The following is a 19,886-nucleotide window of genomic DNA, read 5'->3' as shown; positions in this document are numbered from 1 at the left end:
ATTTATTCTACCTTCCTATATGGCATTAATATAACGTTCATATTTCTTTACTACAGAAAACGTGGAAAATGTGGATTCTCTTTTGTGCTCTAAAGGTCTGGATTTTCGGTGGTGAAGTGACCACCAGAGCTGTAATAACGTGGAGCAGGGGTGAGTAAAAACAGAGCTAAGGGCTGGGGAGAGCGGTGGTTTGCTCAGTGACGTCATGTTGTAGTTCGGTGGTCACCTCATCACCGTAAAAAACAGACTATGATGAATAACGCTTCAGTAAGACGGAGAAAGAAAGATGACAGAATGAGTCTAGCTGACCTAGAAGAGGCTAACCTGAAAATGGACATCCATGTAGTGATCAATGAAGAGAGGCTAACAGTTCTGCACACAGACACAGAGAGAGGACCACAATGTAAACATTAACCACACACACACACACACACATATTGCACGCACACACACACACACACACACACACACACACACACACACACACACACACACACACACACACACACACACACACACACACACACACACACACACACACACACACACACACACACACACACACACACACACACACACACACACACACACACACACACACATAAAATTATACGCTATATATGAAGTATACAATGCACATACACAAGTTAATCATTGGAAAAATATAGTGAAATCTAATGATTGGAGCCAAAGGTTTTTGTTTCTGTATCTTACTGATGAGGACTTGTGCTCCTGTGATGAGGAGCGCTCTGTCTTGGCTCGGCTGTCTGTTCCTTTGGGCTCTGATGCCCTAACTCCCTCCGGTTGCTGCTGCAGGCGAGCAGATGCTGCAAGGGAAAACACAGATCTGTGGCTGGTAATGCATAAAACCTTTGCTAACCCAGCGTTTCCGAACCTACAAAACATCACTGCACTGAAAAAAATAATAATATATATATATATATATATATATATATATATATATATATATATATATATATATATATATATATCCATCTATCTTCAACCGCTTATCCGTAGTCGGGTCGCGGCCCTATATACTGTATATATAATGAAAATCCCAGGTTGTCTGACGATTTAAACCGGTAGTGTTCAAGTCATGAACGATCATGTCTAACCAGCGAAGTCCCCAGACTGCATACAGTATAAATTAAGGCCATATTCCTATGGTCACCTGGGGAGCTGGCCACACTGTCCTCCAGCCAGGAGCCGGACGTAAACGGATCCTTCTTGTGAGGCGTCCCAGCGGAAGATAGACTTTCCTGTATTGGTCAGAAAACAATGTAAAATAAGGACAAGCTTTGTTTTTGTTTTTAACTTAAATTTGATTGACATTTTCCAAGTAAAAGACAAGCTTTGTAACAAATAGGTTAAGAAATAATTTGTAAAAGTAATTATCTGTATCTGTAGGGTTATCTTATCTATGTTACTATTGTGCATGCAACACTGTGGCACTGAAAGAATATCCAGACAGTGGACTTGTGGTTAGAGTGTCCGCCCTGAAACTGGGAGGTCGGGGGTTCGATCCCCGGCTGGGTCATACCCAAGACTGTAAAAATGGGACCCAATCCCTCCCTGCTTGGCACTCAGCATCAATGGGTTGGATTGGGGGTCAAATCAACTAATGATTCCCGAGCATGGCACACGCTGCGGCTCACCGCTCCAAGAAACAAATTTCACTGCGGTAACGTGTGTGACTAATTGTACGACTTTGAATATTTGTCTCAGCCACTTATAACACTGATTCTGCTGAAGAGAACACTCCAATAAAAAAGTGCAAACCATCAGTCCATAGATGAAATACACCGACATGAAATGTGTCTAAATAAATAATGTTTTGTTTTGTGACTTTCGCCTTTATTTTATATAGAGGGAGTACAGACAGTAGGCTGACAGGAAATGGGAGAGATAGATGAGGGGGTGACATGCAGTAAAGGCCGTCGGGATCGGGAGTCGAACCCGCGGCACACTGCCAGACTTGGACTACCGGCCAAGGTGCCTGGACCGCTGAGACACGGCCCAGGCCATAAGTACGGACAAAGTGTCCAACCTTCATTCATTTGATTTAATCACAGTCATAATATAGGCAAATGGTATTCTAATATGGCAAAGTCGCACATCCCATGTCCCCTCGTTTGTGAAATGCCACTTGGGAGAAGAAACAGAAAAGGGAAAAGAAATCTCTTGAAGGAGTGGCATGTAAAATGTGCTAATAAGGACGGAAGTGACTCACCAGACCAGTGTCATACTCCTCCACTCCCTCCTGCTCATGTTCCTCCACAACACTGGCAAAGCTGCTCGCGTTGGAAGAGGAACGGGACAGATCCTGAGCCTCTGGGATGGACGGAGCCCTGCAACACATTGCAGAACTACCCGCCTGGGTCACTCTGACCACTCAAACACTCAACTCAACTCAAACACATCAACTGCAGATTAGAACGAAAGGAGGAAGCACCACATCTATCATTGTAGTGGCTCTATATAAACAGGTGTCCTTTGGTGGCACAGGTAAAATCGGAGGTGAAAGTACTGCTTGAATCCCAAGTAGTCAGACAAACCCTGATGAAGACCTATTAGGTTGACATGTGTTGGTGGTCATGCAGTTGCCTTGTTCAGATTGTGAGTGAGGGGCGCTCTTATCAGACATACATCAACTCATTCTGGCCAATCACAATTTGCGTCCTCACTTTTCTGTCTTCACTTTTCTGCCCTCACTTTTATCTTCAATATGTACTTTGCTCGGCCAAACAAATCATCGCTATGGGGTGATCAGCCAATCACAAGCCAATGTTTGTGTTCACACAAACCCGGAAAGCTGGGCACCACTTGGGAGGCAAGCAGTATTTCTTGGACTTTATTGTTGCACATTAACTACAAATATAATGTGTAGATAAAGGCATTTCACAATAGGTCAAAAACGTTTTTCAAGTTGGGAAACTTGCAAAAAATACGTTTTTACAACTAAGTAGCATAAAAGCTAATTGTTTTTCCTCCATAATTAAAAGCCAATGAAATCTGGATATTCACACGGTAGTTACCTATGCTTAGTGGTAGGCATCTCTGGAGAACTGTGGTTGGAGGAGTCTGATTTGGCGTCCTGGGAAATGTGGCCACTGTCTGGGGTCCTCTGTGTGCTGGGACTAGGAGACACCTCCCGGCTTCAAAATAGAGGAAAATATGTTAATATGTTAAAGCTTAAAGTTCTCGAACATATTCATCCGCAAAAGTGTCTACAGCTAGATGGTACATTCTTCACTTACTAATAAGCGTATATGGGGATCCTTGAAATGTAAAACTATCCTAAATCAATTTGAACACCATTCAAAAGTCTTGACGGATACTGGTCAAGTCAAGGTCCCAATATATCCACCACTGACCTCCTCTCCTGGACCTCCTGGATGTTTTCAATGCCAATGGCACTGCTGCGACGGGAGTTGAAGGCTCCAGACTTCTTCCTGGTAGGACTTTTCCCAGGAATGATCAATGACTGGCAGAGGACAGAGGCATGTCAGACATGACGACATGCAGGGGGCAGGCGGTTCAGTTCATTAGCATGAGTATACTGTATATGCTGTACCTACACACAGCGATTACCAACCTGTGGGCAAGTCAGCCCCCCAATAAGGGGCAAAACAGTAAGATATGAATGATAAAATACATAAATGTCATGGAATTATTTCTCCAAAATAAGAAAAACTAAACATTCATTGCGATACAGATAAATAGGAACTTAAAAGTATATTAGTGGATCCGAGCCAGAACGCAATCCAACGATTGATAATAAACCTGCCCTGAGCACTGAAGGCTGACGGCAATATCGACAGAGGGCGCTGTTCCCAGGGTTTGTGTACTTTTTTATTTGTATTATAATCACCATAGGGGATCTTAAATAGCCTCATATAAGAACTGTGTTTGAAAAATAAACAAATCATCCTGGCCGTTTCACTCATATGGATATGAAGAATCAACTGACTGCGACAAAACGCTAATGTTACTGCTGTTACTGAATTAGTTAAGATTTTCGCTAGAAACAGACTGTATCAAATATGAGTGGCTGACTGTTGTAACAATATCACAGTATCACAGAGACAGTTTGTTTATTTTTGGACCACAATACTTATATGAGACGATTTTAAGATGACCCAATGTTATTCTCCATAGAGAAATTACTTCCGCGAACCAGGGGATGAGCAAGTGGTGTCAGGACTTTGGCGCTCTATGGCTGCCGTGTTAGATGTCAGATGGGTGGGCCGCAAGGGCCGCAATCACTTTTGAGATTTTGAGATGAACGGCGCCAGGCGTTATGTGAAATGACAGAGTGGACAGCTAGAAGTGAGATGTGTATTATATTTTTGTTGTGCTTTTTTTTTTAACCCTTCAGATTATTATTTTTTTCTGGGAGAGCTGGCTCTTACAAAAATCATGAAATTGACCATATCAAACAGAGACAAGTAACAATTAAGGAACAGCGCGTTAACAGGTTATATGACAAAAAATGAACGAAAAAGATATGGAAAATATTTAGATTTGAGAAACTAATCTCCAAAGTCCCTCACTGCATGGATGGGTTCTATAATAAGTTTGTCTACTGCATCTAAGAAAGCTTACAGCCTTGGGAACTAAACCATTATGAATACACACATCCAAAACAATAAAACAATCACATTATGTTACATCATGAAAACACAACAGCAAAGAAGCAAATGAGAAGGGAGAATTAACCTCTTCTACTGTTCCTATCCCTATGGCACTGCCTCGACGTCCATATTTACTGGGACTTTTCCCCGGGACAAGCAATGACTGAGCCATACAAGACGAGAGGGGGCAGAGAGAAAAGGCAGAGAGAAAGTGGAGAAGAAATTAAGTTTCAAAGATAGTTTGACAGGGGTAGAGGGAAAGGGGGGGGGAAATCACATTGAGAGATATCATGCGTGTAGCAGTAGAATTCAAACAGCAACATTGATGTTTAAAGCGCACAGAAAATACATATACAGTGCATAGACTAGATCACTGGTTCTCAACCCAGGGGGGTCCACAAATGATTTTGAGGGGGTCCCCACTCCCCAGATGATGTGCTAAAATAAAAATAGGATTTCTGCGTCAAAAGTAATCAACAAATTATTCTATAAAAACTGGTCAAACATTGGGCAAATTGTCAAATAATATAAATAAGAGGCAAAAATTCCTCACAATGCAAGTTATGAGCATTTAGTTCAAATATGAAAAGGTTGAGAACCACTGACACAATGAGAGTCAGTTCAGAGTTAGAGCAGGCTGGAGGCACAAGAGGGAACAGCTGGAGTCAGAACACCACAAAGCTAAGCAGCCATGTTGTCAGTATCTGCCCTGAGAGGAAACAATTCTATTTAGCGATGCAAGAGGAAGAAGGACATGGGGCAATAAGAAAGGGTTTATGGTAGGAGGACTGGTAATGATTTGAAGACTTAGACCCATGAACAATGATTTAGTATTAGTATGATTTAGAAAATCCTGTCCTGTTCCTTGTTGGAGTTCCAGAATTTGTTTGGGTCACGGGTGGTGGGGATTCTGATTGAATTAAAAGGACACTATACCCCAGCTTTACATCCTCTTTCATTAAAGGCTTTACTTAGCCATGCTTACTAGTTTACAGCCAAGCCAAACATGCAGGGAGAACATAGGGAAGTGCACAGATAGGTCTTCAGATGCAAGAGGAAGTCTTAGTCATCATCATGCAAAAGCAACTGTTAAGGAGGGAGGGACTCTGGGTAGTCAGACAGCAGCTACGCTAACCTCAACTCAAGGAGTCACAAACTACACTGGATCTCACTAGGGAGGACTTAATTCCACAAGAGATGCGCCTTTTCTTTTCATCCACCCTACGTTTATTTTGTTTTGTTATGTTTATTACAATGAGAAATTCAGCAACCACTGCAGGGATTACACAGTTAATTTGTTAAGAGAAACAAAAATAATTAATAACTGCAATACAATCAATGAATTAATTAGTATAAAGCAAGGATGAAGATAAGTGGTTATGTGGGTGGTGAACATTCTTGTGGTGCAAGCAGGACTAAAATGGTGATTATTGAAAGTGTGACATGTTTTCTACACAAGCGAAAGGCAGCATTGGCATATGTAAGGGTAGTGTGTAACTCTATGTGCATGCATTCACATACAGTATGTGTGCACCTAAGTGTGTTTATGTTCGTGTGTGGGTGTTCCTGTGTGTGCAGGCCTCAGTTAGGGCTGGGCGATATACGACTTCAAATCAAAATCACGGTCATTTCAAACTTTTGCCTCCATTACGATTAATGAACGATCTTTGTTTTTTAAAGTGAAAATAACAGATCTACAAGCTCACAATGTGTCACATTGAGAAGCATTGTGAGCTTACAGATCGGCTATTTTCACACGCCACCATTGTACAAGTAAGTATAATACAGGACTTAAAGTGGTTAATTAGAAGGAAAAAAATCGATTCAAATTTTGTTTCGCTGATATGAAAGGTCAGGAAAGAAAACCTGCTTCTCAATTCGATTAACCTACAAGCAGGTTAGAAGTTCCAAATGTGGGTTTTGATGAAATGGCCCAGCCCTAGCCTCGGCTGAACCAGGAGCCTGGGGCTACAGTACTTACTATCCCTGGGGTTTTGGGACTCTCTGGGTTGTGCGTAAAGCTGCCACTGTGACTAGTAGAGACTGTGTGTGACTTCTTGTTACTGAGGCCCATGGCGTCCATAGACTGGCTTCTGCTGCGGATCACCCGCTACACACAGAGAGACGAGGAGGAGACACCTGTCAGTGCGATGCCTTCCATACTGACATTTGTTTTACCCATACCACACATCTATTGTAGATGAATAGTTCTTACCATTAACAAATTATTTCAGCAAAACATTTACATGTTTTGCCAATATTTTGTAGTTACAAAAATGCAGTAACAAAAATGTAAATATATATTTTAGATGGATTTATCCAAAGGTCTAATGTATGTCAACATACTGTAGTGAAGGAATATCTTTTTTATTTTTAAACATGCATGGAAATATTTGTTTGGTAGTTCTCTTAGATAATCATATTATGTTTAGCGCACCTGCTAACACAGACTGAAGACCCTGTCAAGCTTCTTTTTATGAATGCCGTTGACTACAAATAAGTGTGTTTTTTAGAAGAGTGCATGTTTATGGATGCTTGTGCATGCGTGTATATCAGGTGCGTGCGTGTGTGTAATTGTATGTGTGTGCAAAGCATGCAGGAACACATCTTAAACACTGAGGGGCAGTGCAGAACAATCGGATAGAGAGGGTGAACGAGCAGCAGGCAGCATGAGAGGAACGCAGTGAGAGAGTTTCAGCCGGTGCGTCAGAGTGACAGCTTCAAAGAAGCTCTGAGGGTGTGTGTGTGCGTGTGCGTGTGCGTGTGCGTGTGCGTGCGTGCGTGCGTGCGTGCGTGCGTGTGTGTGTGTGTGTGTGTGTGTGTGCGTGCGTGCGTGTGTGCGTGCTGCCTGTGTGCTTCTTCTGCCGCCTTCATTTATGATCTGGACAAAGGCCAGGGGTAAATGCATACTACAGTGGTATTGCCTCTCTCGTGGGAGGTGGAGTTGATAGAGACGAGCGAAAGAGAGGGAGAGATCGAGAGGGGGGGGGCAAAGAGTATATCCATACAGTAACATCGTATGATGGGAGATATACTGAAGAGGTGTATGTAGAGAGAGAGTGTGTTAAGTAGAGGAAAGGGATACATGTAGAGAGAGGAGAAAAATAATATCTATGTCCACAGGGAGCCATGCAAGCATCATCATCATCCTTGCTAACGAAGGGTCATTGAACTGTTCATCAGGCGTGCATGATAATAACCACAGCTCCAGTTGCCATAACTCTGTGTTTGGGGCCACACTCCACCGTCATAATGGCTACTGATGGTGAAGCACCCACAGTCGGTGTAAAGGCAGCCCGATTTATAGTTGTGTTGAAACTTGAAAGTCATTGAAAATAGCACATCTACAAGCTCACACCAACGTGTCATGTTGCAACATCCTAACACGCAACTATTATGTATAATAACACAGGCTAATGGTGGGATATTCCCCTAGTGTCTGATGCACGCGCACGCGCACACGCACACACGCACACACACACACACACACACACACACACACACACACACACTGGCTGTCACTTGAGCACAACAGGGGTGACACCCTCTATTGTCCCATAAATGTTCATAATTTAACCTGCAGGCTGAATCTATAACTCAAGAGCTGGCTCTCATTTATTCCGAGTGCTGCTCAAATAGAAAAGACACTTTAGTCTTCACTCCTCACTTTGACATTTTGCCTTCAATACATCGTATCTTGTCTACTGGGATCATGCTGTTGTTTGTCTTTTGCGCTGCCGGCAATAAAATGTTCCTTTTTCCCCCCCACAAAACTGCAGACGTGAACTCATTTCTCATGTGTGATTACCCAGAATCCCAAACCAAGAAGAAAAAAAACAACAAACAAAGATCAAAGACCATTTTCTCAGTCAGCATTCTCTCGCTCTCAAACATGCAGACTTGCAGAATATAGTTAGCCGCCAATTAGCGCCATTTAGCACGTCCCACATCAAATGTGGGATGGGGGCTGCATGCGCATTACCTTAAAGGACTCGAAGAATCCCCCTCCCCCTCCTCCTCCGTTCTCCAGTTTGTCCTCGTCTCCTCCCAGGCCCATCATGGACTGGCTGTGGATATGCAGCTCCTCGTACAGCGTCTCCAGCAGGGCCGACCGCGTACGCTCCTGGCCAACCACAACACACACGCAGTGCTAAGAATGGGCTCTATGGCCTGGCCCAGGCACCTAGGCTGGTAATCCAGCCTGACAGCGTGTCGCAGGTTCGACCTTTGCGTGTCTTCCCCCCATCTCTCTCCCCGTTTCCTGTCAAACTACTGTTAATCTATCAATAAAGGCAAAAAGCCCCAAATATATCTTGAAAAATAAATAAAAGAATGGGCAGTTTGCACACACAATAACTTCTGGGACGCTTCACTACTTCCTTCAGGTGTTACCGATTATACTAATTAAGGCTTCCATTTAGTGTACAGAGGTTTTCAAACCTTTTAATTTCAAGGACCCCCATAACTCTGAGAGTTATGGGTTCCATTTGTAGACTCTCAGAGTTACAGGCCCATACAGAGACATTTGGAACATAAGGACACTTTGAGACCCACTTGTGTAGCAGTGTGATTCCAGTGAGCCAACATGCACGATATCAGCACCCTGACTGCATTAATTGACCACAATGGTATCATCGGTAGCACCTGTGAAGGGGCCCAATTTCTTTCCAATATGTCGTGTGTGCATAGAGCCCATTTGTTTGAACTATATAAGTGTGTGTGTAACAGTTCTGCTCCCTGGCTGAACATAGCAGAAGAGTAGTGAAACAAAAAATGGCCGCCAGTCCGTGAAAGCGCCACGGTTCCAAGTATCTAGGACGGAACCAGTTCTAGAACCAAAGTTATTTTGGTGGAAAAGGGTTCTTCTCACCTCCAGCTTGGCAAACTTCTCAGCCTTATAGCAAGCATACTCCGCATTGATAAGCTTAGTGAAGAGGAACTCGTGGAATTCAGGGCCCTGTGGACGACAACACCGGGAGGTGAAAGAAGTCAAGAGCAAGTGAATAAAGTTTTACCGCATTTTGTTATGACATCATCTGCTTTGTAAAACAATCTCTGACCTTTTTAAAGATGGCGGGGTCTGGCAGAGCGGGCCCGAAGAAAGGCACATCATCTCTCGCTGTCACCGACACCTGAAGGGCAAGGAAGAGGTCAAACGACGGTAGCTTATACTGCCCTACAAAGCCAATGCAGTAACTACATGTTTGGTCGAAATTTGTGTCTGTTATATCTTGTGACAAAATATCAGAGTTTAATTTTGTTTTAGAGAAAAGGCACAGAAACTACAAAACCTAACTCAAAATCAAGGTAGTGTGCAGTAACTAGATTTTGGAGGTCAAGGGCCAAATCAGCAATTCAACGTTTTGGGCATGAGAATTACATCATGCATAATGAAAGTAACTAGACCGGTGCCTGGCTGTAGAGCAACGAGTCGGTAACGATGGAAGTTGGACATCCAAGCCCTACCCGGCTATGCAATACCCGTAGTACACGTGTCAGAGTACCCGTTCCACCCATCTGTCTGTGTCCCTTTTATGCCCATATATGGAGATTTCTGTATCTGTCTCTCTTTTTCCCTTTATTCCTACCGTAATAACATCATTGGGATGTCAGAACAGGCCAGCTATGGAGATCTAGGGCTAGGGGTGATCTGGATTTGGGCCCTGTCCGAAGCCTGGGCAAAATTGAAGTTGTGGGGAGACCGATTACAGATTACAGACATAGTCCTGATTACAGTGACGTGGCGCATTTATAGATACATATCACTTTTATACCTATAACCCATTTGGCTGGCCAGTTGAAAAACTTTAAAGCCAATTATCTCAGTTTCACCTTGAGCATAATAGGCTACTGCACTTTGAGATGAGATGAGATGAGATGAGATATACTTTATTAATCCCCGAGGGGAAATTGAAGCGTTCCAACAGCACAATGTGACACATAAAAGCTAAAACAACTGGACAGACAGAAGAACACAAAACAGACACAAATGGACATAAGCACACAAGACCAGGACCACCAAGGACCATATGCCATTTGCAGTTCTTATGCATTCGCATTGTATAGTCGCAGTTTGCATGAAAGAGTCTGTATCGTTCCGTGTGCATCCTCGGGGGGAGTGTGAGCCTACGGCTGAAAGTGCTCATCCTATCCTGCAGCACACCATGGAATTGGTGGGAGGGATTAGCCAGCATGGAGTTCAGTTTGTCCCCGATCCTCCTCTCCTCTCCGCGACTGACTACAGGCTCTCCATTCGGAGGCCAACAACAGAGCTGGCCTTCTTTATGATCTTATTGAGCTTGTTGAGCTCAATAAGAGGGGTGCCTGCTACACACACCAAAGGACTTGAGCCTCCTCAGTCTGAGGTACAGTCTGCTCTGACCCTTTTTGTATACAGCCTCTGTATTGTCTCTCCAGTCCAGGTCTTTGTTCAAGTGTACACCAAGGAACTTGTAGGAGTCCACAATCTCTACCTTTCATTAAAGCTGGGCTGTTGCGTTTCATTCACTTGTGACTGTGACTGATCAAAAGGCAGTATTCTCACGATACTGCCCTCTCAGAAATTCAGAGGCACCCCAGCACAAAGTGTTATTATGCTCTTTTGAGACATCAATATAATTATATCGTTTGCAAATCAGAAAACAAGGTATCCGAAAATAACCTGTGTCTTTCATTTGTCTGTATCGATTATTCTTAAAGGTCACAGTCATTAGGCATTTGTTCATGCCTTGTCTACTCGACTCCCGTAGAGTCCAAATATATATATATGTATATATATATATATATATATATATATATATATAAATGAAAATGTATGTCATGAAACCTTTAAGCTAACGTATGAAATCTAAAACGACACAGATGCATTCCCGGTTTAAATGGCTTAAAGGCAAAGCGATTACCTTATAGGTGACATTGTCCGAACACGCATTCTCCACCTGCACCACCACGTAGCCATGTAGGAAGTTGGAGGCGATCATGTCTGGCACGAAGGGCGTGTTCTCCTCCTGAAACACCAGGGCCACGATGTCATTGCCTATGTGTCGCTTCCTCTGCAGCTGGATGGCACAATAAAACAAACCACATCTCAGGAGGGAGCAATTTAATTCATCCCAGAGAAATTATTTGCACACACACACACACACACACACACACACACACACACACACACACACACACACACACACACACACACACACACACACACACACACACACACACACACACACACACACATGTTGGTTTCCATGAAGTGTGGGAACCAACAGCAGGGCCATCACTCTTGGGGACACCACTTTCCAGTGGTCCCACAGGCCTGAAAAAAATCAGGCAAGTTAAAAAAAAAATCTTTAACACAACTATCACCTCAGATTCTAGATTGGATGAAGTAATTTCACAGACTTGTCCTGACCATGCATCTTGGGGACCTATATTAATCCGTCGATTGTGGGGACTTAATTTGCATAAATCACACACCTGTTTTTTTACACCAAAATGGGGACTCAATGTCCTGGGGACATCTAATCAGTTTCATACTGAATTTTATGCAGGAAGCTTGGCGTACAGATACAGACTTACAGATTCAGAGTGGACCCTGTAACATAACCCTCAAACTGTCTGAGTCTGTCTCACAGGAGAGGCTAGAGAAGACAGCTGGGCACTGGATGCTTTGAGGAAAGAGCATATAATATGTTCACTAGATTTTACTGGATTGATACTTGACATTATCTTTACAATATAATTGTGTTGAACATTAAATGCACTGAATGATGTATGCATGTAGATCCTTTTGTAATGAATAAAAAAACAGACAAGATGTATTGGCCATAATAACGTAGGGCAATATCAACTGTCTATTTTCAGGAACTCAACAGACATGTATATGACCTGAATGTTTTACTTAAACCATTAGGAACGCGTGACACATCACCTTAGCTTTTCACTGCTACCATTCTTTTTAATGTCAGCTATTGAAAAATAGCTGACCATTTGTCATAGCTGGCTCTTGGCCATGTCAAACATTGGGATGCAGGAGACAGAGCAACAGTGTAATAAACTGTATTTATTATGCAGGCCTTAACATTACAACTTAAAGAGGACAACTATGAGGTGTGGAGTCAGTGATCAGTGGTGTGGTGGTGATGGATGTGTGGAACATGGTGTGGTGTGTGTGTGGATGGAAAGAATAAGGTAAACATAGTAGGAAAAAAATGACAATGCTTTTTTCTTTTTTATAAAGTATATTTATTGTTTTTTTAAAGACAAACAGACATTACACAACAAGAACATAATAACAAACAAAAGAAAACAAAAACAAAAACAGCTCAGGCACAACACTATTATAAATAAAAAGATTGAATATACAAAGACATGACAAGGACAATGAACCATAATGACATAATGACATAAGTGACTTTCAAATTTTTATAGACTCCCTATCAGGGAATACCTCCATACAGTACATTAATACATATATTAAAAAGGCAGACAATAGTTATCATAGGCACCAAATCATTACAACAAGAGCAGACCCATGCATGCTCCACTCAAAGGCGACAACCGCCACCCCTCCAGGCGGCAGGGCCACCGCCCCAAGAAGCGGCCCCGATGCAACGCATCGAGACCCCTGCCCGGGCGACCATTCCCCCATACCCAAAGGGCAGACAAGCCCCCACCCAAAGCAGAGCACCCACTAGGGAAGAATGCTGGCATATAAGATATCTAAGGTTGGTACGGAAAACCTCCAAGTATCGTGGCAGACAGTGTGGTTCCAATATGATTCAAATAAGGGTCCCAAATTTTGTAGAAAGTCTCCAATTTAGAATGCAACATGCATGTAATGTATTCACAAGGAATACAGCCCATTATAATGTTATGCCATGATTTATTTGATAGAGCAACATCCTTGATTCAAAACAAAATAATATTTTTCCAAACGTTAATAAGTTACGCATCATCATCGTCTCCAGTGATTGATCTTTCTTGATGAGCTTTCTTCATTTCTTTAATCCCTAGAATAGAGTCACTACAATCTGAGGCACTGTGCTCACTGTTGTTTGGGACATATTCCTCTCGATGAGCTTTCTTTATTATAGGGATTGAGTCACTACATTCTGAGGCACTGTGCTCACTGGAGTTTGGGACATATTCCTCTCCACTGTCTGGTGTTGAATACAATATTTCAGAGTCATCAAAGCTTTTGGTCCTCAACTGTGATGAAATAACATCATCTTGTTCACTGTCTGGAGTTGAATCAAAGAGTTCATCAGAGCCATGAAAGCTTTTGGTCCTCCTCAACTTTGGTGAAAGAGGATCTTCTTGTTCACTGTCTTCAGATGAACTGAATAGATACCTTAACGTCTTGGTGCTTGGTAAGCACAGTAATTTGTCAGTTGAGTCAGTGAACTCTTTGTGGTGGTTTGCTGGAGCCATGCGTGTCTGTGGGGCAGGCTCCATCCCCTGGTGCACACATACACACACGTCGTAGAACATCTGTGAAGAATAAGATTCATTGAATATTTTAGACAAGAGGTAGGCATGTGAAGGTAGTACCCTTGACTACTGTTGTTGAATTCACTTATTGTACGTTTAATAATATCACTAGTATTTCAACATCCTGATTTAGTCCAATACACCAGTATGTTGGACAGTAGGCATTCAAACACATTTTGTATGTGGTCTATGAAGACTTTTAATACAATTTAGGCTAAAATGCATGACGGGGACAGACGTCTTCTGAAGTTTAATTTATTCAGGGTACAAGCTTGCTTAAATACACACACATATCCACAACTTAAAACATGCCTTTTGGGGACCCCATGTTAATGTGCATGATGGGGACATAAATGTCTACTGAAGTTTGAATTATTAGCTTGCGTAAATACACACACACACCATAAAACATGCGTTTTGGGGACCCCGTGAGGTGTACATGATATTACTAGACATTAGGACAATAAAATAAACTAATTATGTTGGACAGTAGGTATTCAGTACACACTTTTAGTTATGTGATCTACAATATTTAGACTTTTAATGCCCTTTACTTTAGGCCAATGTGCGTCACGGGAACATACATGCTGTTAGAGTTTTTAACGGGCCTGACAATTAAAGCCTGGACCCGAACTGGTCCAGCCCAAGGCTTGGCCTGGCCCAAAACATTACCATAATGTTAAGCCTGATAAGCCCCAGTAAAGGAATGTTGCAGGCATGTCATTCAACATCTGGTTAGAATAAGATTCATTGAATATTTAAAAGACAAGACGTAGGCATGTGAAAGTAGTGCACTTGACTATCAATGTTGAATGCACTTATTGAAAGTTTCTTTGGATAAAAGCGAGTTCGAAATGACTCATGTAAGATAATGTTACTAGTATTACAACATCCTGATGTAGTCCAATATACCATTTTGTTAGATAGTAGGTATTTAGAACACACTTTCAGTTTTGTGATATATATAACACACTTTAAGCTAATGTGCATCATGGGGACATATAAATACACACACATGTATTCTGAAGTTTAAATTATTTTGCCTTCAAGCTTGCATAAATACACACACACACACATCTTAAAACATGCATATTGGGGACTCTGTGCTAAATGTGCATCATGGGGACATCTCTTCTGAAGTTTAAATTATTTTGCCTTCAAGCTTGCATAAACACACACACACACACACAAACATCTTAAAACATGCATATTGGGGACCCCGTGCTAATGTGCATCATGGGGACATATATGTCTTCTGAAGTTTAAATTATTCCGCCTACTATCTTGCATAAATACACACCTCTAAAAACATGCATTTTGGGGACCCCGTGAGGTGTACTTGTTAAACTGATATTACTAGACATTAGGACATTAAAAGAAACAAATGATGTTGGACAGTAGGTATTCAGTACACACTTTCAGTTATGTGATGTACAATATTTAGACTTTTAATGCCCTTTACTTTAGGCCAATGTGCGTCAAGGGAACATACATGCTGTTAGAGTTCTCAACGGGCCTGACAATTAAAGCCTGGACCCGAACTGGTCCAGCCCAAGGCTTGGCCTGGCCCAAAACATTACCATAATGTTAAGCCTGATAAGCCCCAGTAAAGGAATGTTGCAGGCATGTCATTCAACATCTGGTTAGAATAAGATTCATTGAATATTTAAAAGACAAGACGTAGGCATGTGAAAGTAGTGCACTTGACTATCAATGTTGAATGCACTTTGAAAGTTTCTTTGGATAAAAGCGAGTTCGAAATGACTCATGTAAGATAATGTTACTAGTATTACAACATCCTGATGTAGTCCAATATACCATTTTGTTAGATAGTAGGTATTTAGAACACACTTTCAGTTTTGTGATATATATAACACACTTTAAGCTAATGTGCATCATGGGGACATATAAATACACACACACATGTATTCTGAAGTTTAAATTATCTTGCCTTCAAGCTTGCATAAATACACACACACACACACACACACACACACACACATCTTAAAACATGCATATTGGGGACTCTGTGCTAAATGTGCATCATGGGGACATCTCTTCTGAAGTTTAAATTATTTTGCCTTCAAGCTTGCATAAACACACACACACACACACATCTTAAAACATGCATATTGGGGACCCCGTGCTAATGTGCATCATGGGGACATATATGTCTTCTGAAGTTTAAATTATTCCGCCTACTATCTTGCATAAATACACACATCTAAAAACATGCATTTTGGGGACCCCGTGAGGTGCACTTGTTAAACTGATATTACTAGATATTAGGACATTAAAAGAAACAAATGATGTTGGACAGTAGGTATTCAGTACACACTTTCAGTTATGTGATGTACAATATTTAGACTTTTAATGCCCTTTACTTTAGGCCAATGTGCGTCAAGGGAACATACATGCTGTTAGAGTTCTCAACGGGCCTGACAATTAAAGCCTGGACCCAAACTGGTCCAGCCCAAGGCTTGGCCTGGCCCAAAACATTACCATAATGTTAAGCCTGATAAGCCCCAGTAAAGGAATGTTGCATTCAACATCTGTTTAGAATAAGATTCATTGAATATTTAAAAGACAAGATGTAGGCATGTGAAAGTAGTGCACTTGACTATCAATGTTGAATGCACTTATTGAAAGTTTCGAAATGACTCATGTAAGATAATGTTACTAGTATTACAACATCCTGATGTAGTCCAATATACCATTTTGTTAGATAGTAGGTATTTATAACACACTTTTTTGTGATATATATAACACACTTTAAGCTAATGTGCATCATGGGGACATATAAATACATGTATTCTGAAGTTTCAATTATTCTGCCTACAAGCTTGCATAAATACACACACATCTTAAAACATGCATATTGGGGACCCCATGCTAATGTGCAACACAGGGACCACGTGAGGCCTACTTATGTTACACTGATTAGGACATTTAAATAAAAGTGGGGTACAAGTGGAAAAGGCATGCTGTGTTGCTGAAAACCTCTCCACAAACCTCTCTAGAGCACAACTACAAAGATTTGGATTACATTTCCTCTACTGCAACAATCTCACTTTGAATATAAATAAGTAAGTCAGGCTTATATGTTTGAGAACATGTCCTCACCTTAGTCCGCCATGGCCAGTCAGTTTCCATGGTTGTAGCTCAAATTTTCACCTGGTAAGATGTCTCACAGCAAAGAGACTTGAGGTGAGGTTTCTCTTCTCCTTGCATAATTATGTTCTTCCTCTGTTTATTACCCTTATACTTTGTCTTATACTTTCCTGAACCTGCTAGTCACCAACCCCACCACAACATGCAGGGAAGCGACTATTTAGGAATATGTATCAACATTGATATCAATATGTATGGCACCTGAATTTCCCAAGGATAATCAATAAAGCTTGCACAGTACAGATGGACAAAAATAATAAGTTAACGCTATTTTTGGTACATTCTGATCTATGTCCTTTTGCTAAATCCGGTTGCAATGTAGGCTCATCAATTGCAAATTAAGTAGATGGTTTTTAGTATCAAGTATACAATAGTATTAAATTAATGGTATTATTAAATATGACAATGTTTGGTTTCACTGTCTACATGGGCGACTTTAACGCACTCTGAAAAAGCTGCTTTGAACAGTCCTGACATATCTCTGCACAAGACAGTGGTCGGAATGTGAGGTCGAATGTGCACTCCACTGTACTGTACTGTGCTGCGCTGCACTGCCCTCCACTCCACTGCACTGCACTGTACTGTACTGCACTGCACTGTACTGTTATCCACTGTACTGGTATCCACTGTACTGCACTGTTATATACTGTACTGTAATACGCTGTACTGTACTGTACTGTACTGTACTGTTATCCACTGTACTGTACTGTACTGTTCTGTTCTGTTATCCACTGTACTGTACTGTACTGTACTGTACTGTACTGTACTGTACTGTACTGTACTGTACTACATTCCACTGTACTGCACTCCACTGGTATGTACTGTACTGTACTGTACTGTACTGTACTGTACTGTACTGTACTGTACTGTACTGTACTGTACTGTACTGTACCATTACACTTACTATTACACTATTACACATATTAAATTATTACACTATTACACTAGTACACTGTTTACGCTATAACACATATTATGCTATTACACTAGTACACTTTTTACACTATAACACATATTATGCTATTACACTAGTACACTTTTTACACTATAACACATATTATGCTATTACACTAGTACACTTATTACAATTACTATATTACACTTAATACACTATTACACTTATTACACTATTACAATTATTACACTATTACGCTATTCTACTATTACACTTATTAGCCTATTACACTATCCCTCTATTACACTTATTACTCTACTACACGTGATAAACTATTACACTTATTATACTATTACACTATTACTCTTATTCCACTAATACACTTATTACAATTATTTCACTATTGCACTTATTACAATTATTTCACTATTGCACTTATTACACTATTACTCTTATTACATTATTACACTTATAATCACATTGCTCCATATTAATCATTGACAGGGGTGATCTTGTGTTCTTCAATGTGTTTTGGCTGGGGACCCCCAGGCAATGCTTTGACCATGTCTCGTGACCCCCGCCCCGCCCCCCTCCCCAACACCAATACAAATTGACTCTATACATATTTTGGCAATACTGTACTGTACTGTATTCCACTGTACTGTAATGTACTGTACAGTACTGTTATCCACTGTACTGTACTGTACTGTACTGTACTGTACTGTACTGTACTACATTCCACTGTACTGTACTGTACTGTACAGAGAGACCCCCCCAGTGAAAACTCCTGTAATGTAGTGCACCATTCAAAATGTGTTCAGTTGATCAAACTTAGCTACGGTCCCCGTAACGCTGGTTTGAGCTTATGTAAACTTATGTAAATCTCTGATCTGTGATTGGCTAGTAGTGTTTTTGTGTTCTCACACACACTCTCACACACACACTGCAGTACCAACTATCGCCTGCTGGGGGATGTCCCCATTAGACACACACTTGTCATGAACTGTGTGTGTGTGTTCATGAACATGAAAACATGTTTTATGGGACTTGCTAAAAAAATTACACCAGACACATCAGCAACCTCTCCCCTACCTCCTGAATGATTTGTGTTATGGGGACCTACACATTTGTCCCCATACTGTTTGAGGTCCTCTGTAGGTGACTGTGTAAACAAGCATGTGTCCCCATTATGACGGAGGAACAAACGCACACACACACACACACACACACACACACACACACACACACAATGAGAGCAAGACATTGTTGACTTTGTTGTCAAATTTATGATAGAAATAACGCTTTTCAATCATTTTCATTAAAGCATGATGGACAAATGTCATGTCACTAGTGTCAACCCACAATGCTGGAATTACAGATGTTGGCATCTTCCATACACGGGATCTGATTAAAAAAACACTGCACCTTGTTTTATTTCTCTCATGTGCTTAAACTGCTGGAAAATGATCTTAACACTTTGAAGTTGATTGATTTTTATGATGCATTCCATAATTTAAAAAAGTGTCCCTATGGGAAAATTTAAGATGATTAAAATATTATTTTAACACAAACAGCAGATGCATGCACTTTCCCTGTTTACCTGTCCAACTAATTACCCTGTCCACTGGCAAAATTACATACCTCAGCAATCTGTGCTGAGGTATACAGTACTTCCTGTTTTTATGGCATGA

The 19,886-nt window shown here is 41.2% G+C and overlaps 1 protein-coding gene across 2 annotated transcripts in view; it reads right to left on the bottom strand.

Moving 5' to 3' along the window:
* The window catches only part of LOC308332605 (rap1 GTPase-activating protein 1-like), a 95,037-nt gene that overhangs the window by 832 nt on the left and 74,319 nt on the right, over nt 1–19,886 (bottom strand). The window contains exons 14-23 of one of the 2 annotated variants that reach the window (XM_080788579.1): nt 11,540–11,695; nt 9,698–9,769; nt 9,508–9,594; nt 8,620–8,760; nt 6,619–6,747; nt 3,378–3,487; nt 3,039–3,158; nt 2,234–2,351; nt 1,175–1,262; nt 715–827 (exon numbers count right to left, since the gene is read on the bottom strand). In XM_080788579.1, the coding sequence (XP_080644705.1) occupies nt 715–827; nt 1,175–1,262; nt 2,234–2,351; nt 3,039–3,158; nt 3,378–3,487; nt 6,619–6,747; nt 8,620–8,760; nt 9,508–9,594; nt 9,698–9,769; nt 11,540–11,695 (1,134 nt within the window). Of the gene's footprint in view, nt 1–714; nt 828–1,174; nt 1,263–2,233; nt 2,370–3,038; nt 3,159–3,377; nt 3,488–6,618; nt 6,748–8,619; nt 8,761–9,507; nt 9,595–9,697; nt 9,770–11,539; nt 11,696–19,886 lie in introns of both variants that reach the window. The other variant, XM_080788578.1, reaches the window with a different exon arrangement.

This window comes from Protomyctophum bolini (genome assembly GCF_963924005.1).
Source record: "Protomyctophum bolini genome assembly, chromosome: 2".
NCBI classification, from domain to species: Eukaryota; Metazoa; Chordata; class Actinopteri; order Myctophiformes; family Myctophidae; genus Protomyctophum; species Protomyctophum bolini.
Note: the sequence above shows the minus strand (reverse complement) of the source record. Positions and strands in the feature narration are given on the sequence as shown.